The sequence below is a fragment of the Echinops telfairi genome, unplaced genomic scaffold (genome assembly GCF_000313985.2).
Source record: "Echinops telfairi isolate 266 unplaced genomic scaffold, ASM31398v2 ScPeMD7_7457;HRSCAF=8495, whole genome shotgun sequence".
Taxonomy (NCBI): Eukaryota; Metazoa; Chordata; class Mammalia; order Afrosoricida; family Tenrecidae; genus Echinops; species Echinops telfairi.
Window position 1 is genome coordinate 41,710,476 of NW_022111357.1, and position 11,232 is coordinate 41,721,707.

The 11,232-nt window shown below is 53.8% G+C and overlaps 1 protein-coding gene across 1 annotated transcript in view; it reads right to left on the minus strand.

Annotated features, from left to right (window-relative positions):
* Positions 1 to 11,232, minus strand: part of DFFB (DNA fragmentation factor subunit beta) — a 19,487-nt gene continuing 8,255 nt past the window's right edge. The window contains exons 3-6 of the mRNA XM_045298994.1: positions 10,540 to 10,619; positions 9,598 to 9,768; positions 7,925 to 8,025; positions 1 to 1,376 (exon numbers count right to left, since the gene is read on the minus strand). Of these exons, the coding sequence (XP_045154929.1) occupies positions 1,130 to 1,376; positions 7,925 to 8,025; positions 9,598 to 9,768; positions 10,540 to 10,619 (599 nt within the window). The 3' untranslated portion in view covers positions 1 to 1,129. The remainder of the gene's footprint in view (positions 1,377 to 7,924; positions 8,026 to 9,597; positions 9,769 to 10,539; positions 10,620 to 11,232) is intronic.

Sequence of the window (11,232 nt, forward strand, 5' to 3'; positions counted from 1 at the left end):
CACGTTTTAAAAAACTTTATTGCTTTCTCATTATAAAATAATAGCTTGCTAAAACCCCATGCATTGTAAAATCCATAACTTTAAAAAGTAAATTTTAAACTGTTAGGAAATAAAATTCATTTCACAAAATGCAAATACTATAAAATACATGACTTACAAAAGAGAACTTGTCATCTAACCCATGGGACTCCTGTCGTCCCCTGTGTGAGCTCTTTCCTTCCAGGTTCTTCCCCAGGCACGCACTAACAGACAATGTCCACACACACGAACATACAGTGTCCATACAGTATGCACACGCATTAACATACAGATAGACCATCTCCATACACTAGCATCCACAGTGTACACACTAACATACAGACAGACTGTCTCCCTACAGGCTCTACCCTGCAGACAGTCCATCTCCAGACACACTAACATACAGACAGCACAACAACACAGCCCCAGACTGCATACAGTTAAACAGCACAACTTTGCACTCCATAGAGCTGATCATGTCTTAGCTACAAAAAACGGTAAACCCAGGTGGTCAGCCTAAGCCCTACCTCAGTACGCCCACACATGGGCATCGGGAGGTTTCCAATGCGGGCCGCTATGAATGACTGTGCAGGGCATATTGGTGCATGGCCTTTATGGGGTACAAACATCTTTCCCCCACGGGTCACACATCCCTTTCAGAGTACTTAGGAAAGCATCGTCCTTTGCACGTGGCTCCGGTTGAGACCGGCTGGGTCAAGCTGATACCATAAGTAAATGCGCACCTCACTTCCCCAAACAAGAGGCAGGTCCAGCTTCTCAGGATGGCCAGGACACCCGGAGCGGAAGGCCTGAGTTCAAAGCCTCCCTCTTCCCTGCCCGCAGACAGCCCCAGGTACGCACAGAGGTTCACCACACACGTGAAAGCGTGCTCTCTGGAAGCTGAACTGAGGGAAGGTGTGGAAGACAGATTGAGAAGGGTCCTGTCATCAGATGGCTGTACAAGAGTTCAGCGCGCCAGAGTGAGGAGTGACAAAGACAAAAACAGTAACGAAAACCAAACAAACCACTAGCACTTGCTAGAAGATCCCCCTGGGGTGGGGGGGTGGGGGTGGGTCCCAAGAGCAGCTGTAGAAAGAGTGGCCGACACCGATCACCTGTGTTTCTGAGCAGGCCGCCGCCCCCGCTGCTGCTGCGTCAGCGAGGCTTTGGGTCTGTAAGCCCTGCTTGGGTCACAGCTGCGAGGATGAGCGGTCTTCTTGTGGCAGGCGATGTGCACCAATTTCAGGTTCTCCGAGGTGAACAGCAGGTCGTAAAAGTACTCCCAGTCCACTTCCCGGCCGTCCTGCTCCTTAATGGCCCGGGCCAGTGCGGGGACAACGGTGCGCTTCTTTTCGATGCTGCAGAGGAAGGTCAGGCGGTCAGGGCCCGCTGGCATGCCTCCACCCACAGGCTCACAGTCACAGGGCTGAGTTCCCTATGGCACCACAGGCATTTAAAGAGGTGCCATCCACGCAGCTGTTTCTTGTGACAACACAAAACAGCCTCCGGTCGCTTTGGTTGGAAAGGACCAGCAGAAAACAGGAGCTCAAAGGAACAAAGTGTGGCCTCGGGCAGCTGGCGGGATGGCGCTCACCCCTGGCAGGTGCCAGGCTGAGGGTGGTGAGCAAATCCCATGCCACATGCCAGCTGCCTCCCTGCCCCCTTGCCAGCCAGCGCTGCATCACAGGAACTGGCCGCAAGCTCAAGGGTCCACTCAGCTGCCCCGCTACAAACCAGCTGACCCCAAACGGGGTGTTCCTCTGCCCCTCGGTACAGGCCACAAGTCCAGGAGTCTATCCGACTCCCTCCACTTCGGCCCAGCCAGCTCAGTCTGCTCCGTGGGGTCGGAGAATTCCCTGGAACGCCGCACACATTTGCAAACAGGCCCCCATGAGGCACCGTCAGCTCCAATAACAAAATGAATGCAAGTGCAGAGACACACTGAGTGGGGGGTCTGGGGGGGATCCCAGCGCAGTTTCCACAGAGCTTCCCGAGAGGGAGTGGCTACCCTCTCACCACACACCTGAGCCTCTCTGTTTTTTACTGGCCTTCCCACATGGCTACCGAAAGATGTTTCCTGAGACTGAATGGGCACCAGCCCCCGGCGGATCCCTCTAGGTCAGCGGTTCTCAACCTGTGGGTTGCAACCCCTTTGGGGGTCAAACGACCCTTTCACAGGAGTCACCGATTCGTCACAATAGCAAAATGACAGTGATGAAGTAGCAACGGAAATCATGTTATGGTTGGGGGGGTCACCACCACATGAGGAGCTGTATGAAAGGGTCACGGCATTAGGAAGGTTGAGAACCACTGCTCCAGATGCTTCCAACCCTGCCCCCACCCCTTCATTGCCTCAGGTGTGGTCTGGTTTTCCAGAACCAAAACCAAAGGCCAAATGGTTTTCTGTGAGGTGATCCCACCCCTTGCGCTATAACCCCTGGGGACATCCCACATCCCAGGAGGGCTAGGATGGCAGGGAGCCTCTGTATGAACAGCCAGCTGCCCCCAGTACTCCTGCAGGGGCATGTCCTCACAAACTCGCCCCTTCACTAGGCTCACAAGAAACCCAAAACCAAACTCTGCCATTGAGCCGATGCTGACTCAGCGACCCTAGGGCAGGGTCGCACTGCCCCTGTGGGTTTCCAAGACGGTAATTGTATGACCTGTCTAGCCAAGACCGATGTAAACAACTATGCATATTCTGCTTTTTAAGTTGGTAGGTCAAAAAACGGCATAGTGCACAGGGACAAAAATGGTAGTCACCCACATTCTATTAGCAGGAACTGTCGTCAACAGTTTGGTTCCTTTGCCTCTGCACTATCATCTGTGAGTACATTTAGAAAATAATTATGTGGAAAGAATGTTTTCAGTGGAAAATTAAATCGGCTCCAATAACCACCCTTCATCCCAGTTCTCTCCTCACCGTATGCCTTTATATTCCCATACAAAGGCGGCCCAAAAAGTCTGACTACAGAATCATAGAAACCAGTATTGAACAAAAGTGCGGAAACATGAAAGCCGGCATTTCTTGACATCCCTTCCACCCAGGTCTATACACCAGTGAAGGCAACCCTCCCTGGAAAAGTCTGCCCTCTTCCGTTTATGCCAGGAAGGGCAGGCTAGGCATCCTTCAGGAACGAAAATGATGCTCTTTGAATTCTGGGAACAAAAAGGAGTCTGATGAGATTAGGTCCAGGCTGTAGGGTAGATGGGATAAGATTTTCCAATGAAATTCTTGTAAAATAATCTTGGCATCTCTGGAAGAAGAAGCAGGCGGGTGCCTGTCATGCTGGAAAACTAACTGCCTCAGTGCAACGTTCCTGGCCCCTCTCCTCGCCTGAGCAGCAGCAAGACCGGCAGCCGGGCGGCGGGCAGACAGTCCTCCCGACCTGAAGGGCCATTGCCTTCACCTTCACAGAGAGCTCTAGCCGGAAGGCATCAGGTCCAAATAGTAAATTAGAGTTTTAGCTAAGTAGGTGTATTGTTATGTGTAAGCTGAGCTTTTGAAAAATGTTTTGTTGTTATAAACTATAGGGACATATCGTTTCTATGTTTGCTTTTTAAGTAATACACTTCAGCTGAAACACTGAGCTAAACGTTTGTTGGGGGGGTGGTCACCCCTGCTGACAATGTCACACAGTGGTCTTCACCCTCCCGAAGCCACCTAGTGACACCACTGATGGGGAAGGGGGCTTCAAAAAATTCCTGGAGAAATCAAATTAAAACATAATGGAATTTTGCCACATTTTTGAAGCCCTCCTTTATGGTCTTAACTACACGTTAGCACACAGGAGAACTGTCAGGGGAGCCAGCACCTAACAAATCATCACAGGCCCGGCAGGCGCAGTTTGACAGCGACAATAGGTGAAGATTATAGTAAAGGCATAGAGAATAAGAGAGGTAGAAGAGAGAGTGAAAGAAAGGAGTCAGACACATTTCATGGTAGCATGCTCGCCTCAACCCCCCTTGGTGGTCCATGTGGGGATGGGGAAGGTGGGAAAGGCAGGGGAGAGGGAGCAGAGAAGGAGGATGGGGAAAGGGCACAGGGGAGAGAGGGAGTGATTTATTTCTAACCAAGGCTTAGATATCTTTTTTTTTTTGGCTTAGATATCTTTTGGGGGCCTGCAAACCCCCTAATTACAGATAAAAACATGACACAGGAAGGGGTTATACTATACGTAATGCAGTAATAAGAGGGGGAGATCTAAGGTGACTAGACGTCCCACGTTTGGCGGGACAGTCCCGATTTTTGGAAAGAATGCATGACAAGCTAGGGAACGGTGTATTTGGTCCATATAGACCAAATTTTTAATCAAGAACCACCCACCCCCACCCCACCCCCGGTCAATGGTGTCCCACTTTAAATCTGGTCACCTTAATGAGGGATATACATGCAAGAGGAAGGGGAGGGATTGGGGGTATACATGTGACAAGATGGGTGGATCCTAGATTCAGGGTGGCAGCCTAACTTTGGATGTCACTGAGCAGGTTTGACCTGTTCTCTGGCTCTCCACGGAAACCATTACTATCCTTATCAGTAGGGTGTGAGCCCCACCTACAGTGGACCAGACAGTAGTCTGGCAACTGACTACCTTTGTGGAGAATATCTCTAAGCATCTGACCTCCTACCATGTGCTGACAAATAGCTTCTAATGTTTGGCATATCTTTGGGGGAGACAAAGCTGAGTAAATGTGTTTTTATATCCCACAGAGGACAAAAAGTAATTAAATAAGAAATAGAAGACAAGATTAATGATGTTAATTAAAGGACCGAAAAGGGACAAAGATAATTTTGAAGAGGAGGGGAAATCAGCAGGACCGGATAACAAGACTTAGCACAACACTCGCGAAGTCTGACAGCACGTAGTGCCCACAAGCGTGGGAAAGAGGCCGCAGGCTACATCCCATCCCCAGGAAGAGGATTCTTTAGGACCCAGAAGCCATGCCCACCAGAGCCCACGTCCACACCCCAGCCTCACTCAGCTCACCTGCTCCAGGTGCTGCCCAAACACCGACAGGCCTCCCACCTGCCTACCCTCGGAAGACAGACAGCACCCCAGTGTGCACACCCCCAGGCCCAAGCGGGGAGGGGTGCAGCCAGAACTCAGGCCCTGGTGGTGTGAGGGGACCGCGGGGTGAGAAGAGGCCGAGGCTGGACACCAGGGCCAGTTCCCCGGGCACTGCCATGCTTGGGGGCTGAACTCCGAGTCTCAGCCAATTCTGAAGGTGAACCTGACCCCCCAGGCCATGAGGACGTGTTTGTCAAAGTAGGAGGGTGGACTATATTCTCCTTCACAGTTTGTGAGCTGGAGGGTAACGCTCACGCGTGGGAGCATGCACTGTGTGGGCTCAAGGCCCCACCACTGAGAGGGCTAGGCCTGAGGCCCAGGGAAAACAGTTGGCTATTTTGCCAACTATTTTAAAGACGCACAGTAAAAAAAATGGCATTCTTCATCAAAACCCAGTTGGCGTACCTGTGTGTGTGAGTCCCTGGACCGAGAGAGAAGGGATAAGTGAGGGAAACGGAAGCTCAGGGAACAGTGCCCACTCCTGCTGCGTATTCTGCCACAAACATTCTAGCGCAGCCCAGCCAGTTTCGTTTGCTAAAAGCCGGTGCTATCTGGTAGACCAGTATCGCCCCTCCCGTGGGTCAGGAAAAGCAACAGAACAGACTGGTGCTTGTCAGGAGACTCCCGTCAAAACTGCCAGGGACAGAACAGGTGACCCCTGTACCCCCTATTCTGTGGAGGGACTAAGCCTGTGGAAAAGAATTCAATTAGCCTGCAGCCCTCCACCTATACTCCACATCCACAGGGATTACACACCTACAGGGGAAAACGTAAATTTCATCTTAGAGGACTCCATGATCATTGGGCGGGAAGGACTAACGAATCCATGCTTTGGAAAACGTGCAGCTAAGTGCATTCAAACGACCAGGGTCAAACTGGTCGTGATACAAGACAGCACAGAAGTAAGACGAGCCCAAGACTAAGAATAGGCGCCTGTCACGCAAACCGCCAGCAAAAACTCAAACACAGGATAATCTGTACCTAAGAGCCAAACTGAGTGCCAACCGAGTCAATTTCGACTCACCGCAGACCCTCTCCGACGACAGGGTAGAGCTGCTCTTTGGGACTTCCGGCTCTGTAAACCTTTGCAGGAGCAGACAGCCTCATCTTTCTCCAGCACTTTATGTAAAGGACCCCACAAAATAGATAAGAAAACCCAATAAGCAACGGGAAAGGAAAACAGCAGCCAGTTCATAGAAGACGCAAACGGCCAATAGAAATGAGGATACCCGACGTTCCTCCAAACCCAAACCAAGCTCACTGCCATTACGTGGATTCCAACGCACAGCAATCCCACAGAACAGGACAGGACTGCCCCTGTGAGTTTCTGTGATGTAACTCTACAAGAGCAGAAGCCTATCTTCCTCTCTTAGAGCAGCTTGAACTGCTGACCTTGTAGTTAGCAATCCAATAGGAAACACCGCAGCCACCAGGGCTCCTTACTCGGCATGCCTAAGCATCAGGAAAATGAAAGCAGGTCACTTAAGTTTCTCTCCATTCAGATGAGGAAAATGCAAAAAGCATGTCACCAAGCGCTGGCAGGACATGGGGCAATGTCACACACACACACACGCACGCACGCACGCACGCACCACCACCACCCCACCCCCCAGCTGGTGAGGACGCACACGAGAACCTGGGAACGGCTAGGAAAGGCAGAGATGGGCTGCCCTCCAGGTCTAGAATGTTCCCTGTGCTCCACACACCTGAGCTTGCACCTGGATGGTGGCTCCCAGGCCGGTTGGATCCGGTGCTGATTGTGACAAAGCAGGACTGGCACAGGGCCTAAGAATCTATCTGCCTGCCTTACAGACTCCCGGATGATACTGAATCTGGTCCACAGACCACACTTGGAACACCTGGAACCAGGAGACAGACGGGGTGTTCGTTTCGGGGCTGTGCCTACCTGTGAAAAACTAGGAAGAACCTGTCCCAGTGGCGGTTAACATTACAGTATGTTCAAAACTGAAGTCGTCCGCCCCTATTGAAAAGAAGGGCCAAATCTCCCACCTGCACCCACGGAGCAAGACACCAATGTCTGTGTAGGATCTGAACACAGACAGACACAGCCAAGAACAAGGCTTCAAAGGGCTGGGGGGGCGGGGGGAGCGGGGCAGGGAGATGGGGAGCAGCAAGAAGGGGGGACTGGGGACAGGGGGGCAGGAAAAGGGGGACTTTGACTCTCTCACTCCCACGTTGACAGTGTTTCACACACATAGAAATCCAAAAAGTAATGTAGCCATTGTACCAAATGGTTGAAGCTCTTTCTTTGTCTTCAGAAAGCCGGGGTGATGGAACAACTGTAGGCCGGGAAAAAGTCTCCATTGAAAACAATGGCATTGTCCACTCCTGCCCTGTTTTTTGGATGCAGCTGTCACCGAACTAATGTAGATATCCAAAGCAGCCCTGCTAGCCAAGAGTGTTGCTCATCCTGTTTAAACAAGAGCTCCACACGCTAGGACAATGGGGAGCCACTGTTCACCAGGCCCATCCTGATTTACGCAAGACACAAGTGCCCAGCACACAGGCACGTTGCCATGAGCCCCGACCAGGGGCCTGGAGCAGTGCCAGGCCCCTGCCCATGCCACCCTGCCAGCAGCTCCACGATGCCCACTGCACGCACAGCTGGGGATCACAGGCAGTGTGCTTGGGACACCCAGATGTGGGCAGGGATCCAACCCCACCCCATCCCCGCCCCGCCTACTGAGCCCTCTGCAGTTCAAAGGGAACCACTCAGAGCCCCCCGACAGATGTCACGCCGGCTGACTGCTGGGAAGAGCGAGGGTCCGTGTAATGAGCCACAGGGCCTCCGGAAGCTCCCTCGGATGTCTACTCACACGTGATCCAGGTTCCAGGTGCTGAAGAGAATCCTGCTCTCCCGGTTGCTGTAGGGGTTGATGGAGTGTTTGGACAAACAGTCATCCATGTCAAAAGGTCCCTGGGTGCCCGAGGGGACAAGGAGAAGGCCACAGGATGAGTCTGCTGCCCGCTGACCCCTGCCATCACATTACCAAGACTAACTGCTATGGGGCCATGGTGGCCCCACGTGTGTCAGAGCAGAACTATGCTCCAAAGGGTTTCCAATGCCTGGTTCTCCATGGTAGATCACCAGGCCTACCTTCCCAGGGGCCTTAAAGTGTCAACTCTCAGTCAGTGGGCAAATGTAATGACTGTGGCAACCACCCAGGGAGTCCACCCTCACAGAGGCAGGGAGTCACACAGAAGACTTTCCTGGGCAGTATGTCCCATGGAGAAGTTAGAGACAATTCTGCCTTTAGTGTCGGGCCCCTTGTTTGTGTCCTCACTACCCCAATGGCATGGTAGGCTACAAATTGCGCTGCTAACCATAAGATCAGTGGTTCGAACTCACCAGCCATGCTGAATTAGAAAAATGAGGCTATAAAGATCTGAAGTCTTAGAAACCCAAAGGGGCAGTTCTACTCTGTCTTCTAGGGTGGCTACGAATGGGAAACCTATCTGTCTTAGAACAAGTCCAGCCGGGTGCTCCTGAGAGGCCAGGATGGCCAGACTTCGCCTCACATTCTTTGGACGTGTGGTCAGGAGAGGCCAGTCCCTGGAGAAGGACCTCGTGCTTGGGACAGCGGAGGGGCAATCAGAAAGAGAAAGACCCTCAGTGAGCTGGACACCATGGCCGCAACCATGGGCTCAGGCCAAGGGACGACTGTGAGAATGGCGCGGGACCAGGCAGTGTTTGGGTCTGGTGTGCAGAGGGTCGCCATGGGTCTTAACAACAACATGAGCGGGCACCTGGCCGCCCGTCCCACATGCCTTCCAACACTTTCATTGAAGGCCTAGCCCAGAGGCCGGGGCATTGGAGATGCTCAGCGTTTAGACTGCCCTGCCGGTCTTCTGAGTCACTCAGCACCCCCTCTGTTCCCTAACCTCTGTGGAGCTTACCCACCCGCCCGCCCGCCTGCCCACCTGCCGCTTGCCTGGAAGGCACTCTGCAGTCTGCAAACGACAAGGGCATCGCTGTTACTCTCACAGGTCAGTGGACTTCGAGGTCCTCTGAAACAGACGCAAAGGTCACCCGAGCCCATCAGAGTGGCGACACCTGTTTGAAATGGTACTTGGTATGGAACTGGGGGATGGGGGGAAGGGGCGGCTCCCTGAGCAGCAAAGAACAGCTTCAGACCCTGAGATGCCTGGTGCTGTACTATCTAAACATCTTACCCCGGGCAGAGAGAAACACACATAAAAAAATTTAAAAAACGTTTTCCAGACGTTTTCCCCTGGGGTCATCCTCTGGCCAGCCCACCAGATGAATGGAGATGAGCGGAGCCCGCCCCAGCCAGGCCACGTCTCCTTGTGACAAACTGGTTCCCTATGCAGATCCTCAAGCCCCGCCCAGCCCTCCTGAGACAGAACCAGGGTGGGCCCGGTGGTGTACGTTCGCCAGTGCACACAGAAGGCAAGACAGAGTCTTAGAGGAACTCCCACCCGCACCCTACTGGCTCATGGCACGCAGGCAGCCCGAGGCCACACTCACCTGGCAGGAGAACCAGCCCTCGGGTGTGCAGAGGCGGCCATCTGCCTGGGCCCCTCTGTCAAAGTAGCTGCCGTGGTACTGCATGGACTTCAGCTTCTGGCCCATGTGGCCGAGTATCCGCATGTACTCCTCCCGGGTCTCAGCATCCACCTCCGAGGCATACGACGACGCCTGAGAAGCCCAGGAGCCCGCTGAGCACAGCTTTGGGATGCCCCAGGGCCTGCAGTCCTGGATTCTGCCTCTTCCAACACACCCACACATCCTCACCTAGCCGGTGCCGTGTGAGCAGGGAGGCACTGTGTCTGGGGGTCCATATGCCAGGGCCCTCTGTGCCCAGGCGATATGCTACAACAAGGGGTCACCATACCCAGGGGTCACTGTGCCCACAGGGTCATTCTGCTGTGCCCAGAGGTATACTGTACCCACCAGTCTGCTAAGCCAGTGTGCCCAAGGATTTGTATACCCAGGGGGTCAGTCTGCTGTACCAAAGAGTCTGCTTTGCCCAAGGGTTCACGGTACCCAGAGGTCTGCTGCTCTGGGAGAGTGGCCAACCAGGCAGGCGTCACTAGGAGGCTGAGGGCAGCCAGTGCAGTGGTTGGTGGGGGCCGTTCACCGTAGAACAGAACTGCCTGCTCGATGAAGGCAGGCATCCAACAGTCGGCTCCATTCGCAAACCAACGAGAGGGCTGCGTCCACATGGACGTGGGGGAGGGAACATTCTGGAAATCTCTGGGATAGGCAACTCCAGTCAAGGAGGTCCGAAGGGACGCTGTGACACTGTGATGCCCGTGCTTCTGCAGGGTGAGCAGGCAGGCAGGGCGCTGGCTTGTCTAATCAGAGCCACCTGAGTTACTCTGGACATGCACCAGCACCTTCCTCCCCCACCCGTGGCCCAGCAGCCTCCCCAGCTACCCAGCATCCCCCTCCTCCACCTGGACTCACCTCTCTCAGGTAACTCCGGATTCGGCTCCCGCAGCTGTACCTCAAGTAGCTCGACTTGCTCCTAAATCGGGACTCCAACCCTGGGGGAAGACGAGAGCGCCATGGGCCCATGGGAGCAGGCCGGGTTCCCTCGTGGCACCAGGTTCCTTGGCCGGGGTCACGCTGCTCTGTCTGGAGGAGGGGTCTGGTAGGGATGGGCTATGCAGGGGGGCGCCTCTTCCAGTCCACCAGCATGAAGCATCTCAAACAACAAGGGGTTTTTGTCAAGACTCCAGCGCTCTGAACTCCCTGCCGTCGAGGAAATTCTGACTCATGGTAACCCTCCGGGACAGAGTAGAACTGCTTTGGTGGGTTCCAAGGCTATGAATCTTTGTGGGAAAAGAAAGCCTCGTTTTGCTCCCTTGGAGCAGCTGGTGGGTTTGAACTGCTGACCTTGTGGTTAGCAACCCAATGCGTCACCCACTCTGTCATCAGGGCCCCCTTTTTGCCCAGGGAGTACCTCAAACCACCTTTTCTGAAAGGAATACCATCTCAGAGTGCAGAGCCCAGTCTGCAGGGCCGCCCTAGACTCTGTGACCCGCGTGACACAGAGCAGGCTCACGAGTCCTTGCCAGGCCCCTGCTCAGCAGTTCCGGGCTCAGGTTCTCCGCCCCAATCTCCAAGGAGCCCGGAAGACCCTGTCCCGAGAGTGTG